The 16,910-nt window shown below is 40.1% G+C and overlaps 4 protein-coding genes across 4 annotated transcripts; 3 read left to right on the forward strand and 1 right to left on the reverse strand.

Moving 5' to 3' along the window:
• The first annotated feature begins 126 nt into the window (after positions 1-126).
• LOC113325435 (phosphatidylinositol 4-phosphate 5-kinase 6-like) lies at positions 127-3,687 on the forward strand. Its single transcript, XM_026573640.1, has 8 exons — positions 127-1,638; positions 1,738-1,905; positions 2,002-2,167; positions 2,257-2,373; positions 2,473-2,660; positions 2,762-2,901; positions 2,977-3,028; positions 3,117-3,687. The coding sequence occupies exons 1-8, from the start codon at positions 404-406 to the stop codon at positions 3,403-3,405; spliced, it is 2,355 nt and encodes a 784-aa protein (XP_026429425.1). The 5' UTR covers positions 127-403; the 3' UTR covers positions 3,406-3,687.
• A 23-nt stretch (positions 3,688-3,710) lies between these two features.
• LOC113325436 (ABC transporter G family member 23-like) lies at positions 3,711-6,166 on the forward strand. Its single transcript, XM_026573641.1, has one exon. It carries the CDS (start codon positions 3,946-3,948, stop codon positions 5,911-5,913), a length of 1,968 nt encoding a protein of 655 aa, XP_026429426.1. The 5' UTR covers positions 3,711-3,945; the 3' UTR covers positions 5,914-6,166.
• Positions 6,167-6,231: 65 nt separating this feature from the next.
• LOC113325438 (NADPH:quinone oxidoreductase-like) lies at positions 6,232-7,371 on the reverse strand. Its single transcript, XM_026573645.1, has 3 exons — positions 7,130-7,371; positions 6,832-7,023; positions 6,232-6,726 (listed from the first exon to the last, which is right to left on the reverse strand). The coding sequence occupies exons 1-3, from the start codon at positions 7,221-7,223 to the stop codon at positions 6,422-6,424; spliced, it is 591 nt and encodes a 196-aa protein (XP_026429430.1). The 5' UTR covers positions 7,224-7,371; the 3' UTR covers positions 6,232-6,421.
• A 101-nt stretch (positions 7,372-7,472) lies between these two features.
• Positions 7,473-9,058, forward strand: LOC113324248. Its single transcript, XM_026572569.1, has 2 exons — positions 7,473-7,533; positions 8,055-9,058. Exons 1-2 carry the CDS (start codon positions 7,473-7,475, stop codon positions 9,056-9,058), a joined length of 1,065 nt encoding a protein of 354 aa, XP_026428354.1.
• The last annotated feature ends 7,852 nt before the right edge of the window (positions 9,059-16,910 follow it).

The following is a 16,910-nucleotide window of genomic DNA, read 5'->3' on the forward strand; positions in this document are numbered from 1 at the left end:
TTGAACATGCCATATTCTCTCTCCTCCTCCCAAATGTTTGGATGTTTAGCATTTTTAGGACATTGAATCGGAATTCCCAAGGTTTCAAACAATGCAAGACACAAAATTACGGGAAAATAATTTTCTCAGCGAAAAACAAAGAAAAAATTTCAAACGAAAACATTCTCTTTGCTAAAATTTTCTTTGCTCATACATTCTCAGAGACATGTTTCTTGCAGTCAAATAATTTCAACAAACATAAAAAAAAAAGAAAAAAAGAGAGTGCATCAAGTGAGAAAGAGAGAGATTGAGGTGATTTGACCAACGCACAGATTTGTGTTTGAACATTAATTGATTTTGAAGGTTAGGCGCGCGCTTACAATGGAAATGTAGAAAGAAAAAGTTAAAGAGAGATTGAGAGAGAATGAAAAGAGAACAGCTTGGCGTAAAAGCTTGGGAAGCGACAGTCCGTAAAACACAGGCAGCCGCAAAGAAACGTGTTTCAGGTTTTTTCACTAGCACACCAGTTTCCCAGTCCGACGATGAAGAGGGAAATGGAACCCCCGTAACGAATTCCAACAACGCATCCGATACTTACCATGCAGAGCGTTTCCTCTCTAATGGTGAATTCTACACGGGTCAATTATCCGATAATTACCCACATGGAACAGGAAAGTATCTCTGGATCGATGGGTGCATGTATATGGGCGAATGGTTTCGAGGAAAAACCATGGGCAGAGGTAAATTCTCATGGCCTTCTGGTGCAACTTATGAAGGTGAGTTCAAAACTGGATACATGGATGGTAAAGGTACTTATACAAGTCCTGCTGGAGATACGTATCGTGGCTCTTGGGTTATGAATCTAAAACATGGTCAAGGTACTAAACATTATTCTAATGGCGATCTTTATGATGGCGAGTGGCGTCGTGGTAGCCAAGATGGTAACGGCCGTTACCAATGGAAAGATGGTGCCCATTATGTGGGAAAATGGAAAAATGGTGCTATTTCAGGTACTGGCTCTTTCATCTGGAGTAATGGAAATCGTTACGACGGATCTTGGGATGATGGAGTACCCAAAGGAAACGGAACGTATCGATGGGCAGATGGAAGTTTTTACGTGGGTGTTTGGAGTAAAGATCCATCAGAACAAAGTGGGACTTTTTACCCATCTCCAACTGGTACTACTGATGGTGATCCTGATTGGGATCCTCAAGAACTTTATAACGAACTCAGCGATTACACTGTTTGTCCTACAGAAAAGATAACTATATTGCCATCACAAAAAGTTATTAATTGGTCTGCAACTGAAGTTGATTTATTACAGAAACAAGGAGGTGGGTGGAGGGTATCCAAAGGGGGAGATTCAAGCGGTAACCCGAGAAGAAACTCGGTTGATGGAAGGGGGATGCCTAGTAGTACTTCTGAAAGTCCCTATGGTAGAATGTCAGCATCTGACATCGAGCTTATAATGCGTAATAGTGTCGATGGAAGCTCTATGTTTATGAGAGAAGGCGATAATTTTCTCGAAGATGGAGAATCTGGGGGACGGATGTCAAATTTTACAGGAATGCTCCCTAAGGAAATGAAAAAACAGGGTGCAACAATTTCCAAAGGACACAAAAATTACGAACTTATGCTCAATCTTCAATTGGGTATCAGGTATTTTTCGACTTCTTATTAGCATTAGCAACTCATTTATTTTGTGCATTCTTTCTAATGTTTGACAGTTTATTCCAATCTTTCAATGCGGTCTAACAGGCATTCTGTTGGAAGACCAGCTCCCCTGACATCTCTTGATCTCAAGGCTTCGGCCTTCGATCCCAAAGAAAAAGTGTGGACTAAATTCCCACCTGAAGGAACCAAATATACTCCACCTCACAATTCATGTGATTTCAGATGGAAAGACTACTGCCCATTAGTTTTCAGGTCAGTCACCAATATGCACATTTTTGTCAACCTTACAACAACATAATAAGCAAATGAACGGAACTTCATGTTTTCAACACCTTCATAATTCTCCAGGACACTAAGGAAATTGTTCAGGGTGGATCCAGCTGACTACATGCTTTCAATATGTGGGAACGATGCTCTACGAGAGCTTTCATCTCCTGGAAAAAGTGGAAGCTTCTTTTACCTGACAAATGATGACCGTTACATGATAAAGACAATGAAGAAATCAGAAGTTAAAGTGGGTGGCTGTATTTTCCGACCCAACTTCTGTTTTCAGAAATGTTGTTTTCTGAAATTAATCTGAGTCGCGTTTGTTTCATGGTGCAGGTACTTATAAGGATGCTTCCTGCCTATTATAATCATGTCCGAGCATTCGAAAATACTTTAGTGACGAAGTTTTTTGGTTTACACTGTGTTAAGTTGACCGGTGCTACACAGAAGAAGGTTTGAAACTTAACCCAAGGCCTTGTTTTCGAACAGTGAAAAAAGGGAGAATTCATTTGAACTGAAGGTCTAATAAGCTTATGTTCATGGTGATACCAGGTACGCTTTGTCATAATGGGGAACCTATTCTGCACCCAGTACACAATTCACAGGCGCTTTGATTTGAAAGGATCTTCCCACGGCCGAACTACAGCTGAGGGCCAGATTGATGAAACTACAACCCTTAAAGATCTTGATCTCAACTTTATATTTCGACTGCAGAAGTCATGGTTTCAAGAGTTTCAGAGGTAATATAAACTATGCTGCAGGAAACTTCTCACGGCCGTACACATGACTCATGGCTTTGTAATTTTGAATGCTTTGTTCTAAGTTGAAGTTTGTCTTGCAGGCAAGTCGATAGAGACTGCGAATTGCTTGAACAGGAGAGAGTTATGGATTACAGTCTTTTAGTTGGTCTTCATTTCATAGATGCCAATTGGGATCCACTTCTGAGTGAGGGATCTTCTTCTGGACTTCGAACTCCCAAGGGTAATTTTTTGATCAATAGTATTACTTAATGTGATCAGCAGTAGTCAGGTAATAATCACTGACGTTTCTTTACAGGTGAACCGGAGGTTGAAATAGATGCAGAACAGCTACTTTCGGATCCAAACCGGTATATATACTTGATTCATATCAAAAAGACTAGTGTGCAGCTTCCTAAGTGTAATAACAAGCAATTTTCTTCATTTTTACCATGTCAGGTATGCAAGTATCAAATTGGGTATTAACATGCCAGCACGAGTTGAACAGACGGTGAGAAGAAGCGATTGTGATTCTCAACTGATAGGAGAACCAACGGGAGAATTCTACGACGTGATTGTGTTCTTCGGGATCATCGACATTCTCCAAGATTACGACATCAGCAAGAAACTGGAGCATGCATACAAGTCTATCCAATATGATCCAACTTCAATATCAGCTGTAGATCCAAAGCAATATTCAAAACGTTTCCGCGATTTTATTTACAAAATTTTCACTGAAGATACATGAAGCTAGTGAACGGGTCAGTTGACAAGCTGAATTCCCCAAGTTTTGTTGTCATATGTTTGTAAGCTTCAGCTGGAAGGTATCCATGCATATATGTATAGTCAGTCAGCATTAGTGATATCGAAGATAACAGTTATGTAAACCAAACAAACTGGTTCGACGATGAAGACGGACTTTTGATAGATTGCTTTTGTAATAATTTATACATCTCTTCATTATTCAAACTGTAAATTGTATTGTGCAAGGAGTAAACCTCCATTGACAATTTATTTATTTTTTGTCCCATTTCGTTTCCCTTTTCTGTTTTTGAGTAGCTAGGCATTGGATGAAAAGGTTAGCTGAAGTGGTAAACTTTGGTTTTATTAGTCAAACATATTAGATGAGCAAACATTGCCAAAACTTATGACATTTGGTATTCAACAACTAAGTTAGGTTTAACCTCCCACCCTCCAGACTTAACTTTCTTTCTTTCTCTTTTCACGTCAAGATATCATAAATATCTCTTCTTGCATTTCATTTCCTGCACCAACATAAGCTTCAACCATGGCAGATTTTGCGCAACAGAACTGTCTCGATGACGACTCTATTGTACTATTTTCGACATCGTCCAGTTCACCAGAAGGTTCAACAACCCATTCATCCTCTTCATTCCATCATTCACCAGAATCACCACTTCCCTCTAGTCAATTGCAAACAGCATTCAAACTCTCTGTAAGAAACCTCTCATATACAATTCATCAAAGGGAGTCCATGTTTGCTACATCTTACCCTCCCATGCAGAAACTTAAGCCCAAGAAAATACTCAAATCTATTTCTTTCGTTGCCAGGAGTTTTGAAATTCTCGCCGTAGTTGGTCCAAGTGGTGCAGGAAAATCTACACTTCTCCGCATCATCTCCGGTCGGATAAGAAAGAAAGACTTTGATCCAAGAAGTTTCTCTTTAAATGATAATCCCATAGGTAGCATTACTCAGTTGAAGAAAATATGTGGGTATGTAGCACAAGATGATAACCTTCTTCCTTTGCTCACTGTCAAAGAAACTATGATGTTCAGTGCGAGCTTTCGGCTTGTCGGAAGGAGCTGTAAAGAAAAAGAAGAAAGGGTTGAAAACTTAATGCAAGAGCTGAATCTTCTGCATGTCCAGAATAGTTTTGTTGGAGACGAAGAAACGAGAGGCATATCGGGCGGAGAACGAAAAAGAGTTTCTATAGGAATTGATGTGATCCACGACCCACCTATTCTCCTTCTTGATGAACCCACTTCAGGATTAGATAGCAGATCAGCATTTCAAGTAATTGAATTACTTTCATCCATGGCAAAAACAAAGCACAGAACTATAGTTTTAACTATCCACCAGCCTAGTTACCGGATTCTGCAATACGTCTCTAGTTTCTTACTTCTTTCTCGTGGCTGTGTTGTTCACAATGGACGCCTTGACTTACTTGAAGATAGGATAAGTAGCATGGGATACAAAATCCCCCCGCAATTGAACTCGTTGGAATTTGCTATGGAGATTCTAAAACCATTAGAAGAATCCAACACCAGAACCTTATCTTACCTGTTGGGAATAGAAGAAAAAGAAATATCAACTTACTCTATATGGCCAGGAGAAGAAGCTGAAGTTCTACAGTATGCAGAACAAGAAGAAAGTGCAACTAGTTACTGTTGGGGACTCTTTGAGATAATGTATCTTTGTCTAAGATTTTGGAAAATTATTTACAGAACAAAACAGCTTTTTTTAGCAAGAACATTGCAAGCGCTTGTCGGTGGATTAGGCCTAGGAAGTGTGTTCTTACAGTTGAAGACGGATCAAAATGGAGTCGCAGAAAGGTTGGGTTTGTTTGCTTTCACTCTCAGTTTCTTACTTTCTTCAACAGTCGAAGCACTTCCGATATACCTTCAGGAGAGACATGTTTTGATGAAAGAAGTCTCAAGAGGAGCTTACAAAGTGTCCTCTTATATGATTGCAAACACAATAATCTTTATGCCCTTTTTGCTTGCAGTTTCTATTCTTTTCTCGGTCCCCGTCTACTGGCTTGTCGGGTTGAATCCTTCCTTCAGTGCTTTCACATTCTTCGTATTCATAGTCTGGCTAATTGTGATGATGGCTAGTTCACTAGTTCTCTTCCTAAGTGCAGTTTCCCCTGATTTCATATCCGGGAATTCGCTCATTTGCATGGTTTTGGGAGCTTTTTTCCTCTTCTCTGGTTACTTCATACCTAAAGATAGCATCCCAAAGTATTGGATCTTCATGTACTATCTTTCTCTGTACAAGTATCCCTTGGATTCACTACTCATCAATGAATACTGGAGTGTGAGAGACAAGTGTTTCGCTTGGGAGTCTGAAGATCATTCACATTGCTTGCTTAAAGGTATAGATGTTCTAAAGAATAGAGGCCTAGAACAAGACATTAGGTGGGTGAATGTAGGGATCATGCTTGGTTTCTTTGTGTTTTATCGAGTTCTTGCTTGGGCTATTCTTGCTCGAAGGGCTTCAAGAACTATGCTATAACACTGATGTAACTAGAATCTGGTCCTGACAATTGTATCTATATATGTGCAGTTGGCATACATTCATTTTTCTAATTAACAGAAGCCAAGAGGTAAAGATGGTAGCAATATAACAAAAAAGATTAGAATTTAGAATCAGGTCTTGACAATTATATCCAGGTTTTTTTCATACTATTATTCATGAATAGACAAATCAACAGAACTTTCTGCAACCGTAACTGAATTCAATTGAAATTCTTGAATTACTATATGGTTTTCAGTAGGCCAAAACAAAGCTAGAAGAATAATGATTCTTAAAATATCAGTAACCCAATAAGACTGAACCAAATGCAAGTAATCCAAGCAATAGAGAAACAAGAAATTCATATGGTATATATTATGTGATCACAAGGTGAGAACAAACAGCAAACACACTCCAATGAGAAAATTACTTACCAATAACATCGACTTCATAGTGGAATTACATAGCAGAGTTGGGACAATTTCAAGTTTTATGACTTCATGAAGCGCTACTTACCATCTTGGAGTCGATGAGTGAATTTCTTGAGTGACAAAAGAACCTCTTTTAGCTTTTCCTTGGACTCAAGGTCAATTAAGTTGCCATCTGCATCAAATTTCATCGGCTTTTGGTACGCATTTAAGGAAAATTCTGGCTTGTTAATAAAGTGGAGATCGATGTAGACGCCAATTTGGCGCAAATGGTATTGTGACCGTGACCCGCCAGCATTACCACCTGTGCTTATCGTAGCAGCGGGTTTATCAGCCCAGACATTTTGAGGTCTAGATGCCCAGTCAATCGCATTCTTCAGAGGGGCTAAAATTCAATTGTGGAACAATTAGTAAAGCAAGAATTATACTCATGAACGTTCAAACGTTGGACATGTTAAGCTTTAAGTGAGGGGATGAACCCTGAACTTACCAGTGACGGAGTAATTGTATTCAGGAGATGCAAACAACACACTGTCAGCTTCAAGTATTTTCTGACGAAAAGCTTCAACAACAGGTGGATAAGTACCATTCACCTCGAGATCTTCGTTCATAAAAGGAAGATGCTCTATGTTTATGAATTCGATTTTCATTCCAGGTATTGATTCGTTGCATATCTGAATAGCTGCAATCAATCAACAAAACAGTGTCAGAACCCTAAAAAACACACCTGGAAGACGAAAGAAAATAAATAACAATTAATTAACATCTTCAATTGTTTATCAGTTTACCAGAATTAATGAGACCGCGATGATAGGAAGCTTTGCGAAGAGAACCACAAAGTGCTGCGACTTTAATCATCGGTTTAGCTACTGCTGCTTCCATTTTCTTTCTTTCTTTGACACTTTGCTCAGCCGTCTATTCAGATTTTATAGAGCGTTTTCGAATCGAATACGCTGTTGTATGCTCCTTTTTGTGATTCTTCTTCCAAAAAGATTCTCGGTCAATAAAGTATACTAGTACAATTCTGACTGTTTGGGTTGTACTACTACTGGCTGTTGCTCTATTCTGATCATCCAAGGTTATTTATAATTAAAAAAAAATAGAAAATGTTACGTAAGCATGAGTTAAGGAATGGCCCACCATTTTGATATCTCAAACAATCCAGCTTTCACTGGATCTATTTCCCAGCAAAGTAAACCGATTAAACAGTGGATAAGCCTAAATAAGGCCCACCTTCCACACCCACGAGAACTTAGTTCATTTACTACATAAACTGTCGGTTAAGGAACTCTTAACTGAGAAGGAACATTATCTTTTAGATAATGATAATCTCATGCGAACTGTATTATGGACACATAAGCATGGACGTGTCCACATCGTATTTGACATGTCATATAACTTCTGCCTATAAATAGGCTCTGGTTGTTCTCATTTTGTAACGATAACAGTTTAATAATATAACCTCCTTCACTCCACTTTCTTTGTTACTTGTATAATTGTACATTTTTAGTTACTTTTATGCTGAGTACACCTAATTAGTTAGCAGTAGGTGTGTAATTAAATAATTACAACTCGTTATCAGCACGAATCGCTCCCGACACTCGACCTCCAAGCTACTGTTGTTCAACAACTAAAATACAGGGAGTATAGGTAGTTGTTGTTCCTTTGAATACTTTTCTTAAATATCAAATCTAACGAAACTCGAATTCGCAGGTCTTGACATCTCAGGAAATAATTATATTTCTTGGGCACTTGATGCCGAGCTTCATTTGGAAGCTAAAGGCCTCGGGCATACTATTACGGAAGGAAACAACACGTCCAACCAGGACCGCGCTACGGCTCTAATTTTCCTTCGCCATCATCTCCATGATGATTTAAAAAGGGAATATTTGACAGTTAAAGATCCATTTACTTTATGGAACTGTCTGAAAAAACGGTTTGACCACCTGAAGTTGGTCATACTTCCAAAAGCCCGGAATGATTGGTTGAACTTGCGGATGCAAGATTTTCGATCAGTGGCAGCTTATAATTCTGCTCTATTTAAAATTACCTCGACATTAAAATTGTGCGGGGAAAATGTCACTGACGAACAAATGTTAGAGAAAACATTTACAACTTTTCATGCCTCGAATGTGCTCCTGCAGCAGCAATATCAAGAGCGTAAATTTACAGAATATTCCGAGCTAATTTCCTGTTTGTTGATTGCAGAGCAGAGTAATGAGATTTTGTTAAGAAACCATGAAGCTCGTCCTGTTGGTTCCGCAGCGGTGCCTGAAGCACACGCTGCTACGCATTTTAGACGAGGAAATAATCATGGTAACAAAGGAAAACATGGAAATGGTAAAGGAAACCAACGTGGGGGCCACAAAAATGAACGAGGAAAGGGTGTCCCTTACCAGCCGTACCAACGGCCGCTAAAAATTGCGGAACCAAAGGAACCGAAGCAAGAAAAGGGAAAGGGTTCTTCTAGTCAACCTCCTCAGAAAAGTGTTTGCTATCGGTGTGGCTTAACTGATCACTGGCAGCGTACCTGTCGTACGCCAGAACATTTTGTTAGGCTCTATCAGGCGTCCCTGAAGCGACCTGCCGAAAACATAGAAACAAATTTAATTGAAGCCAGTGCCCCCAGTACCAGTGATACCCACTTGGATGTATCTGATTATATCGTCGACCTTGAAAGTGGCGAGCCTAGTCAGTTTTGTTTTGATGAGTTGTAGAACTGTTTCTTCCTTATGCCCTGTAGTATATTTCCTTGTGTTTTCTGTATGTTTTTTCTTTTCTTTTCTCTTGTTGTAATTTTGGGTGTGTTCTTTTTGGTGATGTATACCACATTTTTTGGTGTAATATAAGTGGACATTTTGGTAGTATTGTTGTTTAATTTTCTCTCGTCTATTTGTGTTGAAGGATATGGATTCCAGAAGTAATCTATCCAAAATGGACGATGGAGATGTTTGTTTGGTTGACAGTGGAACAACAAACACAATTTTTCGAACCCATAAATATTTTACAACCTTGAAGAGGTTTAAAGGTAATGTGAATACCATTTCGGGTTCGAGTAATATGATAGACGGCTCCGGAAGAGCGTGTATCATTCTACCAGGAGGTACAAAATTAATTATTGAAGACGCCTTATATTCTACCAGATCCCAAAGGAATCTGTTGAGTTTTAAAGATATTCGGCGTAATGGTTACCACCTTGAAACAGCGGATGAGCATAATATGGAGTACCTGTATATTACTTCATCTGCCTCGTGCCAGAATCACGTTGTGGAGAGGCTTAAGACCATCTCTTCTGGGTTATATCTTACAAAAATTTGGATAGTCAAATCTCATATTGTCATTAACCAGAAGTTTAATGACCCTGAATTATTCAAGCTTTGACATGACCGGCTTGGACACCCAGGTTCTACCATGATGTGTAGAATAATACAAAATGCTCATGGACATACGTTACAAAACCAGAAGCTTTTGTTAAGTAAGGATATGAATTGTGTTGCTTGTTCCTAGGAAAACTGGTTATAAAACCATCCTTAACCAAAGTTATTATTGAGTCACCAACATTCCTACAGAGGATACATGGTGACATTTGTGGGCCTATCCACCCACACTGTGGACCATTTCAATACTTTATGGTATTGATAGACGCATCTGCTAGATGGTCTCATGTCTGCTTATTATCAACACGTAATGTTGAATTTTCCAGACTGCTTGCCCAAATTATTCGGTTGCGAGCCCATTTTCCGGACTTTCATATTAAGTCCATTCAGCTTGATGGTGCTAGTGAATTTACATCTAAGGCTTTTGATGCTTATTGCCTTTCAGTTGGTATTGATGTCGAGCATTCTGTAGCACATGTGCACACTCAGAATGGATTAGCTGAGTCTTTTATAAAGCATCTTCAGTTGGTTGCTCGACCCATACTTATGAGGACTAAATTACCAATTTCTGCATGGGGACATGCTATTTTGCACGCAGCGGCTTTAGTCCGACTTAGACCAACTGCTAGCCATCAATACTCCCCTCTACAACTTGTCTTGGGGAAGCAACCAGATATTTCGAACTTACGTGTCTTTGGTTGTGCTGTTTATGTGCCTATTGCACCACCACAACACACTAAATTCTTTCAACAACGTCGCCTTGGTATTTATGTTGGTTTTGATTCACCGTCTATTATAAGGTATTTAGAGCCTTTAACAGGTGATGTCTTTACAACCAGGTTTGCAGATTGTCATTTTGATGAGACACTTTTCCCGCCGTTAGGGGGAGATGATAAGCCGTCAAAAGAACGGCGTGAAATATCTTGGTACACACCAAGTCTGTCTCATCTTGACCCTTGCACTAATCAATCTGAACTTGAGGTGCAAAAGATTATACATCTGCAAAATATTACAAACCAAATGCCTGATGCATTTACTGATACTGGTCGAATTACAAAATCCTATGTGCCTGCTAGAAATGCTCCAGCTCGGATTGATGTACCGACGGGACAAATTGGGAGCCCAGCGGCAAACGAGTCATCAAAGACACGCCTGAAGCGTGGACGACCAATTGGTTCAAAAGATTCTGTCCCTCGAAAGAGGAAGAGCCAATCTGTCTCAATCAAAGGTAGTTCTCCTGAAGAGGCTACAGATAGTGCTCCTGAAGAGACAATCAAAGAACGATCCACTTTCTCTGATGAACCTCCTGAAGAGAATAAATTCTCCGCTGAGACACAGGTACCCGTGAATGAGGAAATTTCCATAAATTATGCATGCGACAGAGAAGTGTGGGATCGTAATACAATAATTGTCGACGATATATTTTCATTCTCAGTAGCTACTGAAATCGCCACAGATAATGATGATATTGAACCACACTCTATAGAAGAATGTCGAAAAAGAGACGACTGGACTAAATGGAAAGTGGTAATCCAAGATGAATTGGAATCTCTCTCTAAACGCAACGTTTTTGGGCGCCCAATACAGACACCAGAAAATGTGAATCCTGTAGATTACAAATGGGTGTTTGTAAGAAAGCGTAATGAGAGAAATGAAGTCGTTCGCTATAAATCACGACTAGTGGTAAAGGGTTTCCTACAAAAACCTGGGATTGACTATGAAGAGACATACTCCCCCGTTATGGATGCAATTACCTTTCGATATTTAATTATTCTGGCAGTCTATGGAAGGTTTGACATGCATCTAATGGACGTGGTCACTGCGTATCTATATGGCAAGCTAGATACAAATATTTATATGAAACTTCCGGAAGGATTCAAATTACCTGAAGGGAAACCACGTCATATGTATTCACTAAAATTAAATAGAGCTCTATATGGATTGAAACAATCCGGGCGAATGTGGTATAATCGCCTCAGTGAATACCTAATAAAAGAGGGATATGTAAACAATCCTATTTGCCCATGTGTATTTATTAAAAAGACAGAATCTGGAATTGCAATACTAGATGTATATGTAGATGACATCAATTTAATCAGAACTCCTGGTGAACTCTCCAAAGCAATTGAATGCATAAGGAAGGAGTTCGAGATGAAAGATCTCGGTAAATTTTTTTTTTGTCTTGGCCTACAACTTGAGCATTATGAAAGCGGAATTCTTGTTCATCAATCCACGTACACAGAGAAAATCTTGAAACGTTTTAAAATGAACGAAACATATCCGCTTAGCACCCCAATGGTTGTAAGATCCCTTGATCCCATAAGAGCTCCATTTCGTCCTAAAGAGGAGGATGAAGCACTTCTTGGTCCGGAAGTACCATACTTAAGTGCAATTGGGGATTTATTATATTTAGATCAATGTACCAGGCCCGATATTTTTTTTGCAGTAAATTTATTAGCCAGGTATAGTTCTGCGCCAACAAAAAGACATTGGACAGGGGTAAAACAGATTTTCCGTTACCTTTGTGGTACTACTGACATGGGTTTATTCTAATCAAAATATTCTTTAGACTATCCACAGATAACAGGATATACGGATGCTGGATATCTATCAGATCCGCAAAAAGGAATCTCTCAGACAGGGTACGTTTTTACCGTTGGCGGTACTGCAATCTCATGGCGTTCCTGTAAGCAGAGCACCCCAGCTACTTCCTCGAATCACTCCGAGATAATTTCTCTCCATGAAACAAGTAGAGAATGTGTATGGTTGCGGTCATTAATCGAACACATCAGAAGCTCTTGCGGTATGACTTCCATAACTACTATGCCAACGACAATTTGTGAAACAACTCGGCGTGCATAGCACAAATGAAAGAAGGCTACATCAAGGGTGATAGAGTAAAGCACATTTCACCGAAGTTATTTTATTCTCACCACCTCCAGAAAAATAAGGAGATTGATATCCAGAAGATACAATCTTGTGAGAATTATGCTGATCTATTCACCAAGTCTCTGCCGACTAAAGTTTTTCGGAAGTTGGTATATGGAATCGGAATGCGCCACATGTACAAGCAGACAAATTAACGGAGGTTTTGTTCAGGGGGAGTTTTGGACTATAACGCGCTGTACTCTTTTTCCTTCGCCAAGGTTTTTGTCCCACTGGGTTTTCCTTGTCAAGGTTTTAACGAGGCAGCATACGCGTGTCCAACACCATTCTAAGATCTTTGTTGTACTATTTTTTCCTTCGTCCGGGTTTTGTCCCACTGGGTTTTACCGGCAAGATTTTAATGAGGCAACGTTCTTAGAAATGGTGGCCCAAGGGGGAGTGTTACGTAAGCATGAGTTAAGGAATGACCCACCATTTTGATATCTCGAACAATCCAGCTTGCACTGGATCTATTTCTTAGCAAAGTAAACCGACTAAACAGAGGATAATCCTAAACACCTTAAAGGCCCACCTTCCACACCCACGAGAACTTAGTTCATTTGCTACATAAACTGTCGGTTAAGGAACTCTTAACTGAGAAGGAACATTATCTTTTATATAATGATAATCTCATGCGAACTGTATTATGGACACATAAGCATGGACGTGTTCACATCGTATTTGACATGTCATACAACTTCTGCCTATAAATAGGCTCTGGTTGTTCTCATTTTGTAACGATAACAGTTTAATAATATAACCTCCTTCACTCCACTTTCTTTGTTACTTGTATAATTGTACATTTTTAGTTACTTTTATGCTGAGTACACCTAATTAGTTAGCAGTAGGTGTGTAATTAAATAATTACAACAGAAAAAGATTTGTTCAATGATTCTGGCTCAATGAATGTGCTGGATTTCAGTTGCTTTCGTTTTTTCTGTAATAAGAATATTGATTTTTTGTTTCTTTTTGTTCTTTTGCTTTTTGAAAGGTAATTTGTCTTATTACTCAGGGCGTCACCACTGTCGCCATTTTGACGTCACCAGTGTCGTCTATGACTTAAAATAAGAATAACGACTTTTTTCTTATAATCCCAACTTCTATTTTTAACGGGAAGAAAGGCCCAATTAGGACTAGCAGCGGATGAGATCTATTGGATTTGGCTCATCTTAGCGACTACCTCCAATCAATCGATGGGCCGATCAGGTGCGAGGAAGAAATTTTTCTCTAAAAAAATATCTTGTTGTAGTAACATGTGTGGGAAAGTGGCTGACCACACATCACATGTATCCAGGTGCATGCCATCGTATTTTTCAAACTAGACAGATGTAGGAATTGTTCTTTACCTTACTATCACTTGTACTTACATAAGTCTCTACTCTTCATGTATTTAAAGTGTGGAACAATAAATGAAGAAGCAACTAATTCTACTTCTCTTTTACTTTGTTTTATTCTCTTATCTCCATGTTATCTTTTTATTTCTCTACTCAATACTTGAACCATCTTTTACACATTATCAGCACCTCCTCTAGCCAATTGAGTACTCATCCTTCACTAAAAAACAAGGATTTTCCAAAAGAAGGTATATCTAATCCCCTTACTTTTTTTGATTTATTTGTATACTCTCTTTGAAAGTGACATATTTCAACCTATATATTTATCTTTGGAACTGTATTATCACATGCTTGTACTATTTTTTTTTACAACAAAAGATAAAAGGAAAAAAAAAAAATCCATGTGATTTCTACTAGCTTACTTTCTACTTGATAATGATAGTTGTTGATACATGAAAAATCTTACCCCTTAGCCGGGATAGTGTACCCCTAAGGACTTGGGGACTAAAGCGCAAGTCCACTAAGAAAGTATCCATTAGATGGAGAGGACAAGGGAGGAATTAATAGGAAAGAAGAAGGTTTTATTAGAGAAGGAATGACATTAGCAGTAATTAAAGAAGTTTAGGACGCATGACATGATGTCATAAAAGGAAGGGGCTTTTGGAAAGTCTATATAAAGAAGGACAAGGTACAATGGAAAGGAAACCCTGTCTCTTACTATTCTTAGAAAAGTGAGGTCATTTGGCTGGTTAGGACGAGTAGAACCTCAAACCTAAATTCACCCCTCAACATTTGGCGACCACACCCGGAGGCTCGTGCCTAGCTCACCATGACACACCTAGAAAACGCTATCTCGGGCACGACAGGAAACCAAGTGGCCGGTCAACCCCTTAACCTCGACAAAGTGACAATAGAATATGATGACAGTGAGGAAGAAACACCGATTCTGGGCGTTATCAAGCAATCAACAAAATGTGGACCCCAAGATAAAGAGGTGACAACGTCACAGGAAAAGAGCAAGCAGGCATCCTAGCTAGCGAAACCCATGTCATACACTTTACAAAACATGCAGAAAGAATTGGATGAGCGCACACGAAGGAGACAAGAGCTTGAAAACTGGATAGCACAGGCAGTAATGGCAGGACAACGTACTTCCGAAGAGACAATGGGGAGCTCACAACACAAAGGTGACAAGACGATGGTAACGTCACGAAAAGAAATAGCCAAGTACCTAGAGCAGAACTATCACGTGGTAAAACAAGATAATCATTGCCGCGTGAATAGCCCATACCCCACGCACATCCAGGAATATTCGTATCCCGAAGATTACATCTCTCCAAAGTTCAAAGTATATGAGGGCCAAGGAAATGCGCGAGATCATCTCAGACGATTCTTGTCAGCAATGAACGACAAGGCTACCGATGGAAAGTTGTGCACTCACGGACACAACGTTCACTTGGTATGACAACCTAAAGGAAGAAAGCGTGGACTCCTGGCAAACTTTGTCCACGCTCTTTCTTGGGAAGTTTTACTCGGTCAAAAGGAAGATCACGGCATTAGATCTGAGAAAGAGCGGGCAACGAATAGGCGAGGAAGTAGGAAAATACACCTTGCGGTTCCGGCTCTTGGCATTGGAATGTCACGAAGAAATCAACGAGGAAGCGCTTGTCGAAATCTGCGTGCAAGGAATGGTCCCAGCTTTTAGAGGGAGTTTAATCAATTTCAGATTCCAGACCTTCGTAGATCTAGAAAAAGCAGCTGAGAGGATCGCCGACTGCATAGAAGGGGCACCTACAGATTCTGTTTGGCATACTACGGTTAGTGCTGCGTTAGGAACCCCACGCAACGTAAGACCTAACATTAGTAAGGAAAATAGAAACCAACCACAGATTGATGGCAGAAGCCTAGGGAGAAACAAAGGAAGTAGGCGCGATAATAAAACACGATCCACTCTCCCCTGCAGCAAAGAATGCGCTATTAGACTCTTGAACCAATGGATCGCTGAAGGAGAAATTCATCTACCCCGACCACGGTGGATATCAACAAAATGGATAAAAACGCGGCCAGATACTTCTACTACCACCGAAGGATGGGGTACCGAATGGAGGAATACTTTTCCATTCAGAGCATATTTGAACGCAAGCGGGCAGCCGGGGAACTAGAGACGACAAGACATACGATTGCACATGACCCGTTCCCTCGCCACTAACCCAAAAAAAGAGAGAGAGAGAGAATGCGGAGCATAGGCCCGCAAGTTGTAAACACTTTCATTTGGTAAGAAAATGTTTCTTTCAATGTTTGACAGGAAAGTATCAAAAGGTCTCAGGAAAGCCAAAGGCGCCTGATTGACTGAAAAGTTCACAAAAAGTCCTGGGAATGCCAAAGGTGCTCGGTCGACTGGCAAAAGGTCTCGGAAAGCCAAAGGCGCCTGATTGACTGACAAATTCACAAAAGATCCCAGAAACTCCAAAGGCGCCCGGTTGACTGACAGAAGGTCTCGGGAAATCCAAAGGCGCCTAATTGACTGACAAATTCACAAAAGGTCCTGGGAATTCCAAAGGCGCCCGGTCGACTGGCAAAAGGTCTCGGAAAAGACAAAGGCGCCCGATTGACTGACAAATTCACAAAAGGTCCCGGAAACGCCGAAGGCCCCCGGTTGACTGACAAAAGGTCTCGGGAAATCCAAAGGCGCCTGATTGACTGACAAATTCACAAAAGGTCCTAGGAATGCCAAAGGAGCCCGATCTACTGACAAAAGGTCTCGGGAAAGCCAAAGGTACCCGATTGACTGACAAATTCACAAAAGGTCCTGGAATGCCAAAGGCACCCGGTCGACTGACAAAAGGTCTCAGGAAAGCCAAAGGCACCCGATTGACTGACAAATTCACAAAAGGTCCCGGAAATGCCGAAGGCGCCAGGTTGACTGACAAAAG

The sequence above is a fragment of the Papaver somniferum genome, chromosome 11 (assembly GCF_003573695.1).
Source record: "Papaver somniferum cultivar HN1 chromosome 11, ASM357369v1, whole genome shotgun sequence".
Lineage (NCBI taxonomy): Eukaryota > Viridiplantae > Streptophyta > Magnoliopsida > Ranunculales > Papaveraceae > Papaver > Papaver somniferum.